At 35.3% G+C, this 19,656-nt stretch overlaps 1 protein-coding gene across 4 annotated transcripts; it reads left to right on the top strand.

The window, feature by feature from the left end:
- Window positions 1-7,321: 7,321 nt before the first annotated feature.
- LOC121795091 (coatomer subunit beta'-2-like) lies at window positions 7,322-18,931 on the top strand. 4 transcript variants are annotated; one of them, XM_042193536.1, is made up of 26 exons: window positions 7,322-7,546; window positions 7,820-7,840; window positions 7,931-7,992; window positions 8,241-8,295; window positions 10,127-10,163; window positions 10,269-10,594; window positions 10,689-10,820; window positions 10,901-11,049; window positions 11,547-11,615; window positions 11,709-11,859; window positions 11,936-12,001; window positions 13,388-13,576; window positions 13,863-14,003; window positions 14,108-14,182; window positions 14,272-14,445; window positions 14,539-14,630; window positions 14,813-14,929; window positions 15,489-15,603; window positions 15,761-15,832; window positions 16,111-16,307; window positions 16,386-16,479; window positions 16,619-16,725; window positions 16,881-17,010; window positions 17,306-17,488; window positions 17,971-18,034; window positions 18,556-18,931. In XM_042193536.1, the coding sequence occupies exons 1-24, from the start codon at window positions 7,544-7,546 to the stop codon at window positions 17,468-17,470; spliced, it is 2,739 nt and encodes a 912-aa protein (XP_042049470.1). In that variant the 5' UTR covers window positions 7,322-7,543; the 3' UTR covers window positions 17,471-17,488; window positions 17,971-18,034; window positions 18,556-18,931. The 4 variants fall into 4 exon arrangements, with proteins under 4 accessions (XP_042049470.1, XP_042049469.1, XP_042049468.1 ...); XM_042193535.1 differs by having other exon boundaries at window positions 7,323-7,546; window positions 14,269-14,445; window positions 17,306-17,514; window positions 17,936-18,034; XM_042193534.1 differs by having other exon boundaries at window positions 7,323-7,546; window positions 14,269-14,445; window positions 17,306-17,514.
- The last annotated feature ends 725 nt before the right edge of the window (window positions 18,932-19,656 follow it).

The raw sequence follows: 19,656 nt of genomic DNA on the forward strand, positions 1-19,656 counted from the left end.
AGCCATAATCTTTTATTAGCTCTATGTGCTTTGCCATTAAAGGAAGGAAGTTTGGCCTACCATCCAATTTGCCGCATTCATGATCTTTAGCTACTCCATCATAATCCTAAAGCTATAGATTATAGTACTATAATTACTACTTAATTTCAATTTAACTCCTAAAAATAGAAGTGGCTATATTCTTTCAACTAAAAGAGAAAGAATAACAATAATGTATTTTTTGGGGATAACAGTACTTCTATTAGCTAAAGTTAAACGACAAGAATAGATCAATAAATTGGTGCAATGTATCAAAAATGAAGCTTGATAAATATCATTGATGAGATAAATCGGTTGTTATTGTTTTACCAATGTAAAAAATACTTTTATTTTGCTCTATAAGTGGCAATGAAAATTTATATTCCTATTATAAATAAGATCTTAAGTGGTAATGAAATTTTAAATTTTTCATAGAAAAACTAAAACTAAAAACAAAGGTAGAAAAGAGATGGGAAATAATCAACCTATGTGAGAAAGGGAAAAAAAAACATTTCTGTCAGGCAATTAATCAAACAGGTACTGGGCATGAATGCAAATAATAGCGGCAGTAATCTTAAATGGAATGAGCGTAGCATCATTGGATGCATTTGGTTCAATGCTCCACAGCCACAAACTACAGTCTTGTGGAATCATACCATTGTTACAGTTACACTATCAATCGCTATTCACAAACGTGGCGATTTTAGTTAAACACGACTTATATTGACGATGACTATGAATAATCAGCACGATCAGTCAACGCTTGTCGTTATTATTTCTCATATTTCTGATTGAGACAGTCGAAATCTCGTACAACATGGGGAATAATTCAAGCAAGCATTAATTTCCTATTTTAAATTATATCCAAATTAATGAGGTACAAGAAATAAAGAATGAATAGAAAATTATAAGATGAGATAGTGTTAGAGAAAACATAGAACTTATTTATATCCTGTTCTACTTCCCTCTGTCCTAGCTAGTGCTAGTGCTAGTGCTAGTGCATCTTCCAAGTTGGTTAACCATCAATCAGTTCGATTATTAACATAACCGACTGATGTCATCCTTAATTAGCTTCAAAATTCATAAAAATATCAGCCTTTATTTATTTTTCTTTAATTTATTATTTTAATACGCGGCGAGTAGTGGTGCTTTTGGTAGAATGCGAAATAGTGGATTCATATTTTGTAAAATCTGAATTATGTACCCACCATGGATGGATATAAATATTGGTAGAGTCAAAACCATAACTTTTCACCATCTTCTCTATTATTTTCACGTGTCACCTCATAATTAGCACCCGATTTCTTTGAAACCCTAAATCATAAAAATCCAATCTTTATTTTTGCATATTTCCTTGTCTTTAAAAGGGAGAATGTATTCTATTGGTTAATCACCATCTAACTAATTTCCTTGCTGTCAGGCTGTGAGCCCTGAATTCAGACATGCACTCCAGATTGCTTCCTTGCAAACTTTGTAACCCAAGAATTTTCTTAAAAAGTTAGATGTTCTAGTGGATAAAATTAGATGCCAAATTGGTCAAGAAGCATATTTTTTTAGAGATAGTAAATTAAATTTAAGCATCTTAACTCTTGCATCGGACATTAAACCCAAGGTGATATGTTATAATAATCTTGCAAATTGCAACAAATATCTTAACTTCACTTTACCACAACCAATTTGATCCGTCATTTGAATCCTTTTTAGGGAAAAATCTTGTTGGCAAAAAATAATTAGGTATTAGTAGTAGTGTGTGACAAGTTTACGGCTCAAAAAAGGCATGCACCAATTTATTCATAATCATTTCACACTATAGTTGTACTATTAATTGATGCATTTCAAGATTTCCTCAATGTCATTCTCTGTCAATAATATTCTCAGGAAAAGGTAAATGATTTTGGAATTTGCAAGCATTAGTTGTGTTAATTTGCGGTCCTTATTCTCTCGTTAAGGGGGATTTTCTTGCACGGTAGAAAAACGGGCTGGATTATTTGTATTTTTGTGCAGGCCTTGAAGCCCGTTATATTATGTACCGAATAATTCGTTCTATAATGCATATTTTGGTTGTCTACATTGGCCCATGTTTTTTTTTCATTTGGGTTTTTTCCGACGTTAAATCTTGTTACCGTTTTGCTTATTATATTGTTCTTGTTGTGTGCCATTTTTTTAACAAATTACAATCTTATTTTGCAATTCATTCCACAGACAATCTCAACTGAATCAGTTCCAAAATCAGACATGCGATTTTAGTCCCTTCTTTGCTACCACTCTCTAATATTCCAACAGTAGAGGCCATTGCATGTCTTGCATAGTTATAGTATTATTTAAAACCGTGTCACAAGTTATATTTAGAAATCATTAATACCATGCATCGTGTTAGAAGTTAGACCAATTCTATCAGAAAGAACAAAATGTCTAATTACTATAAATAATTGTAGAATTATAATGAGATACAAGATAAATGAGAAATCATTACCGCTTTTATTTGAATTTAAAAGAAAAATTCATGATCACTCATATGATATTTCCCCATAAGTGAAAAGATATCATTAAGTGGGGTTGGCTAAAAATCCAAAATTTGATTTTTATAGCTAGGCAGAATGCAAGGATACTATTATAGACTATAGTACAGTTCCATAACACAAAAAAAATTTATTAGAATATATGAATGGAGCCCATTTTTCTTAACCATTGTTCATAGAATTACATTTTAGTGGACTGAGTTTATTCCAAAGAATATACCATACTATTCAAGCAATGCATTGCTTGTTTGAGTGCAGATAAAGCAATGATGGTAAAAGCTGACCATCCTTCCTTGATTATCTCAATGTTAGTTCATTATATTTGACAGTTCCCACACTCTAAAGCCCTCATGCTTTGAGAAATATTTATTTATTTATTTATTTTTATATAAAGAAATGTTGTTGGTGATCATGTGCCTATACATGAAGGGCTGGTCATGGCCTAGGTGAAGAAGATTGGAGTTCGGGATAATGATAAAGATGTACTACCATTTTGTTCAATTTGTGCTTGTTTTTGGGGGTAAGTGGGTGGGTGTCCCTCTTCTTATTTTTGTATGGAAAAGTGCTCATTTATTTTAGTTCATAATTTGCTTATTTTAGATACAGTGATGTTGGGTCATAAACTGAAGGAAATGATTTCGTTTGCTTTCATCTATGTTTATGCACTTTAGTTTGTCAACTACATGTTCTCATTAGAGCATCCACAATGGCGGATGTCCCGGCGGACGTCGGACCGGCGTGCCGGACGTCCACGCGGGACGTCCGCCATTAGGCAGTATGCATACGCATACGGACGTCCGCTGCGGACACCGGAGTTCCGCGGCTTTCCGGGACGTCCGTTGGGACGTTCGCCATTGCGTTGACACGACGGACGTCCCGATTTTTTATTGTTTTTTGTGAATGTCCGTCGGGATGTCCTTGGGGATGTCCACCATTGTGTAGTGGGATGTCCTTATGACGTGGCAGTGCAGTGGGATGTCTTTACGACGTGGCAGGAGGTGTTTTTGGAAGTCCGTCGGGATGTCCGCCGAGACATCCGTCCCATTATGGATGCCCTTATAGTGCTGTGTGAGAATCAGAAGTCTTGATGTTTGATGTTTTTACAAGGTTTGATTTGGGAAAAAAAAATGATTGGATTTGTTTCAATTGTGTGTTCATTATTAATAGGGACAAAATACCCATTTGTTTTAGTAAACACATCTTAAATTTATTCACTTATGAAAAATGTCCTTGTTAAAAAAAAACTGGTACCCTTCACCATCTCCCAACATATACAAATTTTGAGTAAGCATGAGAAAAAAGTGTAATCATATCTTCATGTTTGTTCATATCAGTGTTTGTAGAAGGTATATAGTATTCGTAGTCAAGTTGATTAGATCCCTAACGAATTATATTCGTATTTAGTCTTGTCATGTTCACACAATAACGATCCCAATATATTTTTACTAGTTAGCCTTGATCAATGACAAGCATTGCGCCACTTTTAATGTTTGTGTTGGTTGTAATACAAAGTCTCTAAAGATCTAAGAAACACAAAAAATGGAAAAAGTGTGTAAATGTAGAGTGGGCTCCATAGGCCCATTAATGAATAACAAGCCCAGACCCAATGTTTCAGTATGCTAAATCAAGTTCAATTTACATAAGTGTCACCCAATTACGTAGTAAATGTTCATAATACTTAGAGCATCCAAAACCGTGCTCTTGCCAGCGGCACGGTTGTGGGCCCGACCCCACTTTTTCTGCCTGCTCTCTGGCAAGAGCACAACACCCACAGCTATGCTCTTCCGCAAGGACGAGCACAATTAATTTAAAATTCAATTACACAAAAACATTTCCATAATACTAAAATTCATTAAAAAAACCACAATAAATATTACAAATAAAATAAAAAAGACATAATTAAAGTCCTAAAAATTAAAATTACATAATTAAAATACTAAAAATTAAAAATTACATAATTAAAATCCTAAAAATTAAAAATTACACAATTATTGACTAATATTACCCGAGGAAGACTACGCATCCGGCGGCACCAACCCCAATTATTTTTGGAGACCCAATATCATGGTCTCGTGCGTTTGAAGTTGCGTGGGGGTCATAGATGACCTATCAGCTATATTGAGTTGGGCCAAAAGGGCCCACAACGAGTTGTTCGGGGGTGGAGGTGGAACATAGGGTGCGAGTTCGGGAGCGGTGTCCACCCGTATCGCCCATCGGAGCCACCTTGGTCGTCGACCGGGTATGGCCGGTAGCCACCCGGAACGCCCGAATCTTGGGTGAGAGGAGGGGCCGAATAGTCCGTTTCCGGACTAGGAAACGGTTGTGAACCGAACCATTCGGGGTTCCAACCGTGGGAGCCGCTTGGGTTATCGTCGTGACCGGACATAGTGGTGTTGTAGGGTGTGAGAGAATGAAGATGAAAATGGATATGAGAGATTGAAGATGAGAATGGAGATGAGAGAATGATGATGAGAGATTGTGTAGTTTGATGTGAATTTTTGGGAGTGAAATTGGGGGTATTTATAGATGAAAGTGTGTATTTTTGGGGTTAAAATAAAAAAAAATTTAAAAAGTGGGAAAAAACAGTTATAAACGGATATAATCTTTTTGGGAAGTGAATTTTTTTTATCCGTTTTTTAATTAAAAACCGATTTTTTTTTAAAAAAAATAATAATTTAAACACAACGGCTATGCCTTTGACGAATGAGGGCGCGCCACGTCAGCTGCTCGCTGGCAACCGTTTTTTCCCACTTTTTAATTTTTTTTTTTATTTTTTTTACCCCATAAATACACACTTTCATCTATAAATACCCTCTATTTCACTCCCAAAAATTCACATCAAACTACACAATTCTCATCATCATTCTCTCATCTCCATTCTCATCTTCAATCTCAAATATCCATTTTCATTTTCATTCTCTCACACCCTACAATACTCAATTTATAATTTTCTAATTGTAAATAGTGGGTAGGTGTAGTAGTATAACATACTCCAATATCATTTTTCAAAACACTTAACCATTTAGTACTTACAGAATTTAAAATAGTGTATATTTCTCGAATCATTTCATATCAATTTCAACTAGGGTGGACAAAATAACCAAAAATTGAATATTCAATCTGAATCAAATCGAATTTGATTTTTCAAAAAAAAAAATGAAAACCCATTTGTTTTAATATTATATTTATAATACTATATAATACCTGAAAATAAACTCTATTTGAATCGATTTATATTAAAATATGTACTAAAATTTAGAATTTATAAAAATTACTCCCTACGTCCCTTATAATTTGTCACCATTTGACTCGACACAAATTTTAAGAAATGTAATAAAAAGTGGGTTGAAAAAGTTAATGGCATGTGCGTCCTACTTTTATATATTAGTTTTATAATAAAATGTGAATGAGAATGAGTTAGTGGAATTTGGGGTCCACTACCAAAAATGGTAAAAGTGAAAGGTGACAAATTTTTAAGGACGAACGAAAATAGAAATAAGTGACAAATTTTCAGGGACGGATGTAGTACTATAAATTTGGATATGTTAATTGATATACGATATAATTTTTTATTAATTATTTTGAAAATTATTTTTTTTTGAATTTTAATTTTGTTTATATTTTGTGCAATTTTGGTTTTTCAGTTTTTGTAGTTTGGATTTTAGTTTTTTGGATATTTTGGATATGTTCATGAGATTTTGATTTTTTCGGTTTAGATCAATTTTAACTAGGGATGTCAATGCAGCCCGCAACTTGTGGGTTGACCCGAATAACCCGTCAAATTTATAGGGTTAAGGTTGAAAATTTCGAGTCCGATAAAATTACAACCCGATTAGCCCGCACCCGATTAACCCGCAACCCGTTAGGGTCAGACCCGAAAACCCGATGGGCTGGCCTGAAAACCCGATAAAATTTCTATTGTTCTATTTGTTTGACTCCTAATTGGACAATTTCATTGATTATTTTTATAATATAGATAACTAAAAAAAATAACATTCAATTTCATATTAAATATATAAATTATATATTAAATTTTTATTAATATAATAATAAATAAATAAATTAGAAACTTCTAATTCATTAATAAATATTTAAATTTATAAAACATGTTTTAAAACATGCTTTAAAATATTTAAATTTATGTTTTATTTTACACAAATCTCAAATATTAGTATTTGATCATGTTTGTGTTTGAGTTTAAGTATATATCTCAAATTTATCATAATTAAATATTTATATTTTATAAATATAACTAATTTTCGTCATTATTTATTGGATTGATCGCATGTTAATTTTATTGGTAGCAACCCGATTAACCCGCTGGGCTAGCCCGAAACCCGAGCGTTTAGGGTTAGGGTTGAACTTTTATAACCCGAAAAAATCTCAACCCAATTAGCCGCACCCGATTGACCCGCAACCCGAGTAGGATTGCCCGAAACCCGGTGGGCCGGCCCGATTGATATCCATAATTTTAACGGTTCGAATTTGATTTTTCACATAATTGAGTTCGATATTGACCAAAAAACCAAACAGAAAACTAAATACTCACCCTATTTTCAGCTCTTATGACTAGTTTGGAATTCATAAATCATACCAATGGTCCTTTATTTCTATAATCAAGCTATGATGCCAACACGCAGATCCCAACCGTTCATTCTGATTTGTCACACTTATCAACGGCCTTGATTGCGTTAGATTACTCAGCATAGTATATGGTTTCATTCGTCGACACCTTTATTTTGGATTTATAAATCATCAATAAATAGTTATGTTCAATTAAATAACTAAAAAAAGAAAAAAGGAAAATTCACCTTCATCTCTTCGATCGATTTTTGTTACTTTTTTTTTGCTCGGTTTGTTGTGGGACTGCAAAACCCCCCATTCTATTTCTCTCTTCCCATTTCGCATACCAATAGCTCTTGATCGCAGCATTCGATTGCGTATTGCTCGGTGGATCTTGCTGTAAGATCGATTGCCTTTCCCAGCTGCAGAGCTTGCTGTAGAAAATGGTGAGTCGTATTGCTTCCGTATTTCTGCTGATTGATTTCGCGCATGCGGCTGGGTATCAGATCTGGAAAATATTTGGAGTATCTGTCAGTTTCATGTTTCTGATATGCGTGAGAGATTCGGCATTCTAATTGCTTTAATTTTTATGTTGTATTTTGTGATTTGTTTGGATTGGTTTGCGGCTTGTTTGAGATCTGGAGCTGCTGATATTGTTTGCTAACTCGACTTTTTTTATTGCTTCTTTTGGTGTTGGATTTTCTGGTGGTGTGCTGCAGCCGCTCAGACTAGAAATCAAGGTATTCATTTTACAATTTACATTGAGAATTTATTTTTGTTGTGTGAGTGAGTGATTAGTTGATGCTGATAAATTTGATGTGTTCTATCAGAGGAAACTTGCGCAAAGATCAGAAAGAGTAAAGTCTGTGGATCTACATCCAACAGAGCCATGGTATGCGAAGCCCTTGCAACCGCGTTTCTATTAACGTTTCAGTCCTTTTGTTCTGTTTATTACTTTACTTCTAGGCTGTGATCTGCTTCTTCTCTTTGGTTGGCTTACTTGTATGTATATAATTATATATAAATTTTGCATTTGCACGCCTTACTGAGATGTGGGATAACAAGTAGTAGTACAATTTAGATGTCTGTTTCATTGCTTAAAATTTCTCATTGCTTCTATGATTTCTGGTACGTCCTCAGGATATTGGCGAGTCTGTATTCGGGGACTGTTTGCATCTGGAATTATCAGACCCAGGTATGCAGAATACAATTGCATATGCAATTTCAATCCTATAGAAGATTTTAATCACACTGAATACATGGACATTTCTTAGATGTTGTGTAATTCTGTATCTCTAATTATTTGATTTTGACATGGTAGAAGGATTGGCTAAATATGGCAATGCAATTTTGTGCTGTGATGAATATACAGCTAATCTTTTGCATCAGAAAATAAAAGTCCTTTGTATTGGTGTTTTTCTTAGATTTTGAAGTCTTCTACCAAGAAAGTAGAAATTTTGTTATAGGAAAAGTATCCCTTTTCGCAAAGGGATTAGTGGTTCCTGGATGGTGATGACAGTCTAGCTAAAGATACAAATAGAAAATATTTAAACATGTGTGAAACAATAATCCTTGAATATTTATGATTTGAGAGTGATTGAGCAAGTCCAAACTTCATTATTTCCCATACCACTTCGATGAATTATGCTTGATCCTCAATGATCTTGTTAGGAGTTAAGGCCGCCGATCCTATGCGAGCACGAGATATGCTCGACGAATTGACACACAACGTACTCACACACCACCTGTTTGGTAAATTGCCACAATGAAATAACAAGAACCTTTGGGAATTGAACTCTCGGCTTTATTGAAAGAAACTGAATAGCAAAACAAGAAAGGGAAATCCTCCGCAGAGGCCTAATCCTCACGAAGGAGGCCTACGAGAAAAACTCGTCCAATAAACTGATCTCTCCAAGATGATCTATATCTCTAAGAGAAATCATATATATAGACTACATGGAAATTCAAATAAAACAATTAAAACAAATCTGCAAAACAAAAACTGCCGAGATATTGCCGAGATATTTGTGCCTTGCCATATCTTCCAATTCTTCCAACTCTCTTGCTAATCTTCCGGATTTGCTGGCCAAACCACCTCCCGATCTCCTCTCCTGTAGACCCGCCAGTTCGTATCAGATTTGCATACTAATTGTAGCCGTGATGATCAATGGCTGGAAGAATAATCCCTTAACGCTTGACCTCTTTTGCATGTAACTACCTAGATTAGAAAAACAAATTTTTGACTGAATGTGACAATGAAACACTATATGCCAAGACATACCAGTTTGGGGAAAGAAGAACTTTAAGATGCATTTTGCAACCTCTCATATGCAAGTTACTTTCCCAAGACTAATAAATATAAGAAGGCCTGTAGTTTTCTAGACATAGAGATCCCGACAGGTTTCAAGAAAGGAAGCATGGTAAGATTGAGTTGAAAAGGATTTGCATGAGAACTTTCCAAATGGATCCTTGAATTACCTTCTAACATCTTCCTCACGCTCTAATATGAGATTCGGAATAGAACTTCTTTCAATTTCTTTAGCAAGGAGCACAAATTTCAAAGCCTTTATGGTTAGGAACAAGTGCGAGTACTAAGAAATAGAAGAGTGACGGTAGCTATACATCTGAATGTTGCTGATAAACTCTCCTTCTTCGAGCTGCCAAGAGCTTGTAAACCTTTGAAACTTGTAGTTTCTAAAGTCTTGATCTTTTCAGGATTAAAGTAACATCACCATTGTGCAAAATGATGCCACCATCAAATACTTACTGTTTTTCAATTTTCCCAATTATAATGTATTCTACCCCTTTCATACACTTGTGAAGTAGGTTCCTTGAAGGATTTAATCTTTTTACCTGTTCTGTACTATGCAAAATGGTGACATGTACAAAATATAATGTTTATGTTCATCTGAATAGAGAATTGAAATCTTATATGCTATGTGATAACTTGCTATCTGAAGTTACCCTCTCTGTTACGTTTTTATACACTTGAAGTTTGTTCTAAAGGTTTATTATTATTGCTGCAGATAATGGTTAAATCTTTTGAGGTTACTGAACTTCCAGGTGCACAATTTGAACCTTTTGTGTTTCTTTTCGATAAAGAAGTTTAAATTGATTTTTCATGTTGGTAGAATCCCTTTAATGATAATTCCTTACAAAACAATGCAGTTAGATCTGCTAAGTTTATACCACGAAAGCAGTGGGTGGTTGCTGGTGCTGACGACATGTTCATTCGTGTCTACAATTACAATACGATGGATAAGGTTAAAGTATTTGAGGCCCACACAGATTATATCAGGTGTGTGGCAGTTCATCCCACTCTCCCCTATGTGTTGTCATCATCAGATGACATGCTCATAAAGCTCTGGGACTGGGAAAAGGGGTGGGCATGCACACAAATATTTGAGGGTCACTCCCACTACGTAATGCAAGTGACTTTTAATCCCAAAGATACCAATACTTTTGCTAGTGCATCACTCGATCGCACAATTAAGGTATAAAATGGTTGTCTCTAAGTCAGTTTTTTCTGAAGGTTTAATTAAGTGTGTGTGAATCTGTGATACATATCTGTTTGTTTTCTCTTTGCAGATTTGGAACCTTGGCTCCCCTGATCCAAATTTTACCCTTGATGCTCACCTGAAAGGAGTAAACTGTGTTGATTATTTTACTGGTGGTGATAAACCTTATTTAATCACTGGCTCTGATGATCACACTGCTAAGGTACCTTGTTTGTCTTTCTACATCAATTGTCATGAGATTGTATGTGCATAATCTAAATTATCTGGAGAACTTGTAAACAGGTGTGGGATTATCAGACAAAGAGCTGTGTCCAAACACTAGAAGGCCACACACATAATGTTTCGGCCGTTTGTTTCCACCCTGAACTTCCCATTATAATAACAGGTTCTGAGGATGGTACAGTTCGCATATGGCATTCCACCACTTATAGGTGAGTTTATGGCTTTATGCTTGTAGCTGAATTACACTTGTTGAGTTTTTTCAAACCTTATATTTCCAACCAATTAAATAGCATTTATTACTGCAAAAACCATTTTACAATAATTTTCTCCTTTTAATTTTCCCACGCTAAATTCTAGTTTTTTTTTCCCATAAATTGTCTGCATCGTCTACAAATTTTTAGTTAGTCGGATTGATTGCTGAAATGTAACTGGGTGTTGTCATTATACATTCTGTGTCTCAAAATAATATTTTTTCTTGCTGATATTGTATACACCTTTTGTTAGTCTTTTTTTTTCTTGCATTCCCTTTCTATGCTGTCATGTCAATGTTGAGAATGGTGAACTGAATGCACATGTGTGTGTGCGTGCATGCATGTATATATATATTTTTCTGTAATTCGTTATGTTTGTATTTTGTAGTATTTTCTACATAAGATTTTGGATGCACATTAATTGATGCCTCACAAGTCACTTCATTATTTTGCAGACTTGAAAACACATTGAATTATGGACTTGAAAGAGTTTGGGCTGTTAGTTACTTGAGAGGATCACGACGGTAAGTTTATTTGCACGGATACTTGAAAAAGTAATGTATGCATTTATATTTTAATTGGAGGGGGCACCTGGATTTAATGAGTTTTATCTGCAGGGTTGTAATTGGCTATGATGAAGGAACCATAATGGTAAAGCTTGGTAGAGAAGTACCTGTTGCAAGCATGGACAACAGTGGGAAAATCATATGGTCTAAGCATAATGAGATCCAGACAGTCAACATTAAGAGTGTTGGGGCCGATTATGATGTATGACACTTCCTGGTTAATAATATAGTTCTGAATACAGTGTACTATCCGAAATTACTTTATATTTCTGTCTCAGGTTGCTGACGGAGAGAGATTGCCTTTAGCTGTGAAGGAGTTGGGAACCTGTGACCTTTATCCACAGGTTATTGTCCCTAGTCTAAAAGCAAATTCATGTCTCTTAGTTCTGTATTTCTAGAGTATCTACTGTGTCGTCCACTTCATTTATTTTGTTTTTGTATCATTTGTTTATATTCATTTAGGAGGCATGTTGTTAGTTATTTGGCATAGTGCTGATGATCGATCATGCAAGTCTCAACTCTCAACTCTCAACTAGTCTGTTACAGTGTTGTTAAAAACGCGACCCGAGCGCGCTCGGGGCGTGGGGCGCTCAGGTCGAGACCGGCTTCGCCCCGACATGGGTGAGTCGAGCGAGATTCATGGGGCGCAGTTGGGGCGCAGTTGGGGCGGTGGGGGCGACGGGCGACTGGGGCGGGCCGAAGAGGTTTTCCTGTTGTGTTAACAAAATTTTTTGGGTTTTGAAAATGGAGATGTGCTTTAATGGGTAGAGAATCGAGGCATTCATTAATTTAATCCACCTTTTCCTCTATTCTAGATTAATTAATTGTTTTCTCAGCCTCATCATCTCTGCGACCCACTTTTTGATATTTCCCTAGATTAATTAATTAGTTTTTATACCACTAGGTTAGTCTAATTAAATTATTAATTCTTATTCACCCACTCAAGTTAGAGTCTGTATCGATTCCAATGCATTAGTTAGTGCAGTTATTTTATTACTCAATAATTCTTTTTTTTACCCACTCTACAAGTTAGGAAAGTAAAAATTTTAGTTTTTTTAAATTAAAATATTCATTATATTGATTAAATACCTTTAAATATTACTACATAAATGATAAATAATCTAGAAAATGGTACTTTCACACCAAGAAGTCTTTTTCACACAATGTATTTCATTAACCTGTATTAAAAGTATAGATATAGCTTAATTAGGCTAATTGTACGCCCTTATTCGTGGGTCCATATTCAGATGTGATATGGAGTAATGATGTATGTAGATTTATTTGATGTGATAAACATTCAAGCAACAAACTTATAAAAGAGACACAAATATAATCATCATTCGGCTATTCTGGCGCCCCGATTCGTGGGTCTCTCGCCCCGTCGCCCCATCGTCCCGCGACCCGGGGTCCCCCCTCATCGCCCCGGGGCGCCCCGCGACCCTAACAACACTGGTATGTTATAGGCGTGGCTTTATTATAGAGATGGCTATCTCAATCTTGTAGTGTGACTACCTCTAACCTATGGCTACTGTTCATGGAGAGCTTGGATCATGACAGGCTTCTTAATAAAGAAATATCTAGAGTTCATTTCCTCTATCACTCTTGCTTGATAGTTGAATGGAAAGAGATGTCTCTTTTATCATGTTGTTGGTGCTTGTTGTTCATATTTTTATTCACTATTTGGCTGATTTGATTTTGCATTAACTTTCATAGCCATGTACTTTTGACAGAGTTTGAAGCACAATCCTAATGGTAGGTTTGTTGTTGTATGCGGGGATGGTGAGTACATCATATACACAGCATTGGCATGGAGAAACAAATCCTTTGGCTCGGCTTTGGAATTTGTTTGGTCAACGGAAGGAGAATATGCTGTTAGGGAAAGTACATCAAGGATTAAGATCTATACCAAAAATTTCCAGGTTGGTTTTGGCCTTTAATGCCATTCTCTTATCCTTTTTCTTTTTTTTGAGAGGGGGGGGGGGGGATCCGGAACAAATGATTGCTGTGCTGCTTTTTCTCTAGCTTGAGATCATCCAACTTACATCGTCCTTCATTTTGCAGCAGTTTTATTTCGTGCATAATTTCATAGTCATTTCATGTATGCTGTGCTTTTAATTTCGTCTGTTTCTGTGAATTTATTATACCTCAGTAGGTTGTTTTAATTTATCAGTTAAAAAATAATACTAGGAATGATGTCTCTTTCAGGAGAAGAAAAGCATCCGCCCTACATTTTCGGCTGAGCGCATCTATGGCGGCATATTATTGGCAATATGCTCAAATGATTTTATTTGTTTCTATGATTGGGCTGAATGTAGGTTGATACGTCGAATTGATGTCAATGTTAAGGTGAGGAAGTTAAATCCATGATACATTTGTCAATCATGTTGTCAGCTGTCACCATATACAATATATTCCATGTGGTTATTGATTCTTTTGTCAATCCATTTCAGAATCTTTACTGGGCTGATAGTGGGGATTTGGTGGCCATTGCCAGTGATACGTCATTCTACATACTTAAGTATAATGTAAGCATATTATTCACCTTAATGTCCTTCTGAATTTGTGTCATAGTTTTTATTTAGTAGTGACTGGATCAGACTATCTATTGCAGCAGGATATTGTTTCTGCGCATCTGGATAGTGGGCGATCAGTAGATGAACAAGGGGTGGAAGATGCTTTTGAGCTTCTTTATGAAATTAATGAAAGAGTACGAACTGGTCTCTGGGTTGGGGACTGTTTTATCTACAATAACTCGTCTTGGAGGCTTAATTACTGTGTCGGTGGAGAGGTATATTATAATCTTCTGCAGTTAATATACTTATAAATATGAGAATAAACACATGTTTATGTCAAGTCAATGTTTTTTTATGTGCCATCTTAGGTGACAACTATGTTTCATTTAGACCGGCCTATGTACCTGCTTGGGTATCTTGCTAATCAGAGCCGTGTTTTTCTCATCGACAAAGAATTTAAGTGAGTTCTTCACTCAATTCTAGAAGCAACTGTTTCATTTTGTTCCTTACATTGTGCAAGTGCATAATTCTGTTTAAACTTATCCTCTACAAACCCAAATCTTCTAACTCTTTAAGTGAGGGAAGAGAACCTTCCATCTTGGTTCTAGATCACTGATATGTTTTATGAATCCTCTTTTCCAGTGTTATTGGATATACATTGCTGCTCAGCTTGATTGAGTACAAGACTCTTGTGATGAGGGGTGATCTGGAGAGGGCAAATAAGGTCCTGCAATCAATTCCAAAGGAGCATCAGAACAGGTCTTTAACCTATTTAATGTTGTCATTTGACTTCAAAACTGTCTTAATCTACTTAATTCTCCCTACCATTATGCGTGATTGTCATAAAAGCGCCATATTTACGATATAGAGACATGCAGTTATCACCATTGATTGTGGAAATTATTTAGCTAGTTAAAATAATATATTTACCTTATTAGCTCTCATCACTACTGCTTTTCAATAAGTGAGAATGCTGTAAGCATACTTGTCTTGTTTTTATGAATAACAGACCACAGTAAGATCCAAGACATCAATACTTATCAGTTTTTCTGATTTTAACTGATGCTGCAATATACATCTCGGATTCTTCAACATTCTGGGTTTCATCCCGAGGTCAATAATGTTATACTAACATTCCTTATTCCCTGGAAAAAAACTCAGACTAGTGAGAAATTGGAAAATAGTGTGAAAAAATTACTATTGAATATGCTGCTTCCACGTTTTCATTTTTAATCATTTTATTTGATACGAGGGCATAATTTCCTAATACAGTAAACAATATACTTCACGTTTTAATATTATTTGATTTTTTTGACAGTGTCGCCCATTTCTTGGAATCACGAGGAATGATAGAAGATGCACTTGAAGTTGCTACCGATCCCGACTACAGATTTGAGTTAGCCATACAGCTAGGAAAGCTAGACATTGCAAAGGTAAACTGCGGTTACTTGTTTGGTCAGCCTATCAAATATTAAAAATATGTGGGGAGCATATATTTCATTCAGTAGTTTTTTTTGTAAGGTTCTCATCTCTCTTGTTTTTTGTACTGAAGTTGCCTTTACAAATCCATTTTCATTTTGTTCCTTACAGGAAATAGCAACAGATGCACAAAGTGAGGCTAAATGGAAACAATTGGGTGAATTAGCCATGTCTAGAGGAATGGTATTCTCTTGATATCATGCTCTGCTGAAACTGATTAAATTTACTTTTCTGAAGACTTTAATTAAGATGAGCTGATTTTTTAACTATGACATCGCTGTCTTACATAAAACAAAGATATACTCCCTGTTCCTCACTTCCCTATCTAAATATGCTGTTTGACCATGTTAAATGAATTTTGATTTTGATTTTTTCAATGTAGTGTTTGTTGATTTTCTCTCACATTTCGATCATATTGATATGTTTGCTAAACTTTATTTTGCGCCTGTTCTGCATTTCAGTTGGAGATGGCAGAAGAGTGTTTGAAGCAAGCTAATGACCTGAGTGGTTTATTGCTACTCTATTCATCCTTAGGAAATGCCGAGGGGATTAGTGAACTTGCCTCTCTTGCAAAAGAGCATGGTAAAAACAATGTTGCATTCCTTTGTCTGTTTATGTCGGGTAAATTGGAGGACTGCCTACAATTGTTGGTAGAGAGGTATGCAATTTTGCTAAATTTGTCTGGTTAGACCATTTACTTAAATGTTTTTAATAGTAAATCAAGAAACCTTTACAGCAATCGGATACCAGAAGCTGCATTGATGGCTCGGTCTTACCTTCCAAGTAAGGTGTCAGAAATTGTTGCTCTTTGGAGAAAGGACCTCAACAAGGTAATGGCTTATGTGATTTCTGTTTTCCTGTTTTTGGGACTTTTGATTAAAATGGATGTTTTTCTAAGTCTAAATAGAAGGAACTAATATCATGAGGTTGTTGACATGGATTTTCTTTTGGTTTGAATATTATCCACAGATTAATCAAAAAGCTGCAGAATCACTTGCTGACCCTGAAGAATATCCAAATATGTTTGAGGATTGGCAAGTCGCACTTGCTGTTGAAGCTAAAGCTGCTGAGACAAGGTTGGTATTCAGTTTGTAATATCCCGCAAGTTAGATAGCCATGGATTTGACTTTCTGTTGTGGGGTCCGTTGTTCTTTTCTTCAATTCCTAACATGTCATGAAATTCTGTTCTGGTAGTAGTCAATAGTTATACATTCCGCATTTGCATTTGTAGGGGTAATTTGCCTCCAGCAGCTGAATACATACACCATGCTGATAGATCAACAGCAAGTCTTGTAGAAATCTTCAGAACCATGCAAATCGAAGAAGATGAGCACCTAGAAAATGGTGGCTTGGATTATGAGGTAGATTATTTAATTTTTCATCCATTTTATTGTTAAATTACATAATTTTATATCATAAGCGGATCTACCCGTGCCTGATATCTGCATAAGTTTTCGGAGGAGATTTTTTTCATAAACATTCTGTAATTTGTGAGTTACTGCCTGGCATTGAAGAATGAACTAGCTGAAGTTTAATTATCTTTTAGTATATTTTGTTGCATGCTCATCTTTCTCCCACAATGTCAAAATCCAAACAATAGATTTCTTGTGACGTCATTGGTGCTGAGTGCTCATTATGTTTCTCGAATTTGCTTAGGATGGAAAGACAAATGGTGAATTGTCACAAGAGCAGGATGACACACAAGTGGATGGGGAGAGTCATGAAGAGGCTGTTGTGGTGGATGCTGACCCTACAGATGGTGCTGTGCTCGTCAATGGAAATGAGGCAGAGGAAGAGTTGGGAGTGAAACCGTCAGCCTAAAAGCCATTTGTTGGAATGGTGTGAAATTCATAGTTTTGTTTCTGGTGATTATTTGATAATCTTTTAGCTGCTTGTTGACTTCCATTTATTGTAATTCTTGTGCCTTTTTAATTCTATTGTATTCATCTATCATTTGCTGCATCTGTTTCATCTACCTCTAGAATATCGGAGTTCAGCTAAATTGATAGTACATCATTAATAACCATTGAGCTCTAGGAAATTTTTTGACATGTAAATTAGGTTGGGACACAATTTATTTCCTGATGTATAATAGGTGTATATATATGTTCAACACTATCATGCATTTTGTGTGAAATTTTTCTCAAGTTCATTTGGAGATCAAGTCGAAGCTCTCTAGATATATAGGATAATCATGTGGCATTTATAATGTTAACTGGATTCTCTTATCTCATATTCTCTGCCCTATCATTCCATTAATTAACTGTTATTAACTCATATGATTAGATCCTTATTTCTTCCTCTTCCTGCTGAGTTGGCAGTGCTCACGCAACCTGGCTGAGTTCATTGAAGACAGATGGTTGCAGATGTCTGCTATATTTCTTGGTAAGAAATGAAGATTGGTGTGCGTAATAAATATATGTTTATTGTGCTGATCAATTATTAGGATCTGTATGTGTCTATATAGGTGTTGCTAATAGCAATTGATGACCCCCGTACTTGTTCATTAAATGCACATTTCATTGTCTGCTCTAAAAATATACTCGTTCTGTGAAATAAAGACCCATTTTGACTCGCGCTGGTTTCAAGAAATGGGAAAGAAAGTGGATTGGAAACGCTAGTAGAATGTAGCTCCCACTTTTATTTATTAGTGTCATACTTATAAAAATTAAAACAAGAGTTTTAGCTGTAGGTTCATTTATGGTAAAATGGGACTTGATTTTGCGGAAGGAGGGAGTACTTTTTAAAATTTCTATGACCCCATCAGCTCACACTCCTATTTGAATAACTTAGTATTCAACTAAAGGGATTGTAGAACCTTAGTGATATGTAGTTTATGCTCTTTGTTCTCATATTTATATAATTTGTTGTCCCATATTAAGACAGCTGAAGTTTCCTTGTCACAGATATGCTATAGGTTGTTTGCCTGAAGACGAAGACTCAGACCCAGACTCGTCCTGCTATTTTTGAAGACATACACAACATAGACTTTGAGATGTTTTGCTTAGTACAGTTTTTATGAAGATCAATTATGGTTTTCTATATGGTCTGCGACCAGAGTGACTTCATCCTGTCCGATCTTGATAAGACGAAGTAAGTTGTGTTCATCGTGTAGTAGTCTAGTTTAGTTGAGACATGGGCCTTTTCGTAAATCTCTTTGGTGCGTGGCGTTGTGAATCGTAGATACACAGCTGCATTATGGTACAATATCTACACACAACTCATTGTCAAAGATGTTAATTTTAGTTTGCTGCGTTATACTCTAAATTCCACTTCGAATCAGTCCAATCCTCTCTCTAAATCTCAAGTCTTTTCCCACTAAATTAAACTTTGGGAAATTATATTTCCTCTTATTGTCTGAAATAGAGTTTTTGGAAATGGTATAAGAAATTGGTGAATATTTTGAGAGGATAATTTTGACAAGTAGAAAGTTGAATCGTTGTGGAGAGGAGACACGTGTTTAGTAATTTTAGGAATTGTTTATATTAAGGATAAGTCTGAATTACTAAAAATAGACAACCTTGTTTTTTAATCATCAATTTCTTCTAAATGTACCAAAATATACATATCATACTTCATAATTTTGCTTATTAATCAATGTTTGATCTATTTGGATTACGAATTTCTCAAAAGTAAACTTTTCAATCCCTGTCCTATTAACAAATTAAAAGGATAATAAAGCAGGATAACTATAAAAGTCTAAATAAATCACAGAGATTAATTTGTTTCTCTTTCAAAATAGATAATGTTTTCGTCTTTTTGAATGTTTAATCAAATGATGTAAACTTTTGAACATAGAAATTATACTATCGAACAAGTCAACAAGGCCGTTTATCTCAGATAGAAGTATTAAATGCAGTTTTTTAAAAAACATACCGATAATTAGGAAATGTGTTGCATGCAATGAGCTAAGTCGCATGCAACATGTAGCGTGACTCATGCACCGGGAGCGCGTAGGATCAAGTAGTTAAGTAACAAGAATAAATGCCACGTGGACCACTCTAAGA

The sequence above is a fragment of the Salvia splendens genome, chromosome 3 (genome assembly GCF_004379255.2).
Source record: "Salvia splendens isolate huo1 chromosome 3, SspV2, whole genome shotgun sequence".
Taxonomy (NCBI): Eukaryota; Viridiplantae; Streptophyta; class Magnoliopsida; order Lamiales; family Lamiaceae; genus Salvia; species Salvia splendens.

Bases quoted from the DNA above. Each gene is read 5' to 3' on its own strand.
- LOC121795091 (XM_042193535.1), top strand. The intron at 14,004-14,107 runs GTGAGGAAGTTA...AATCCATTTCAG, and splicing joins GAATTGATGTCAATGTTAAG to AATCTTTACTGGGCTGATAG. The intron at 17,011-17,305 runs GTAGATTATTTA...GAATTTGCTTAG, and splicing joins ATGGTGGCTTGGATTATGAG to GATGGAAAGACAAATGGTGA.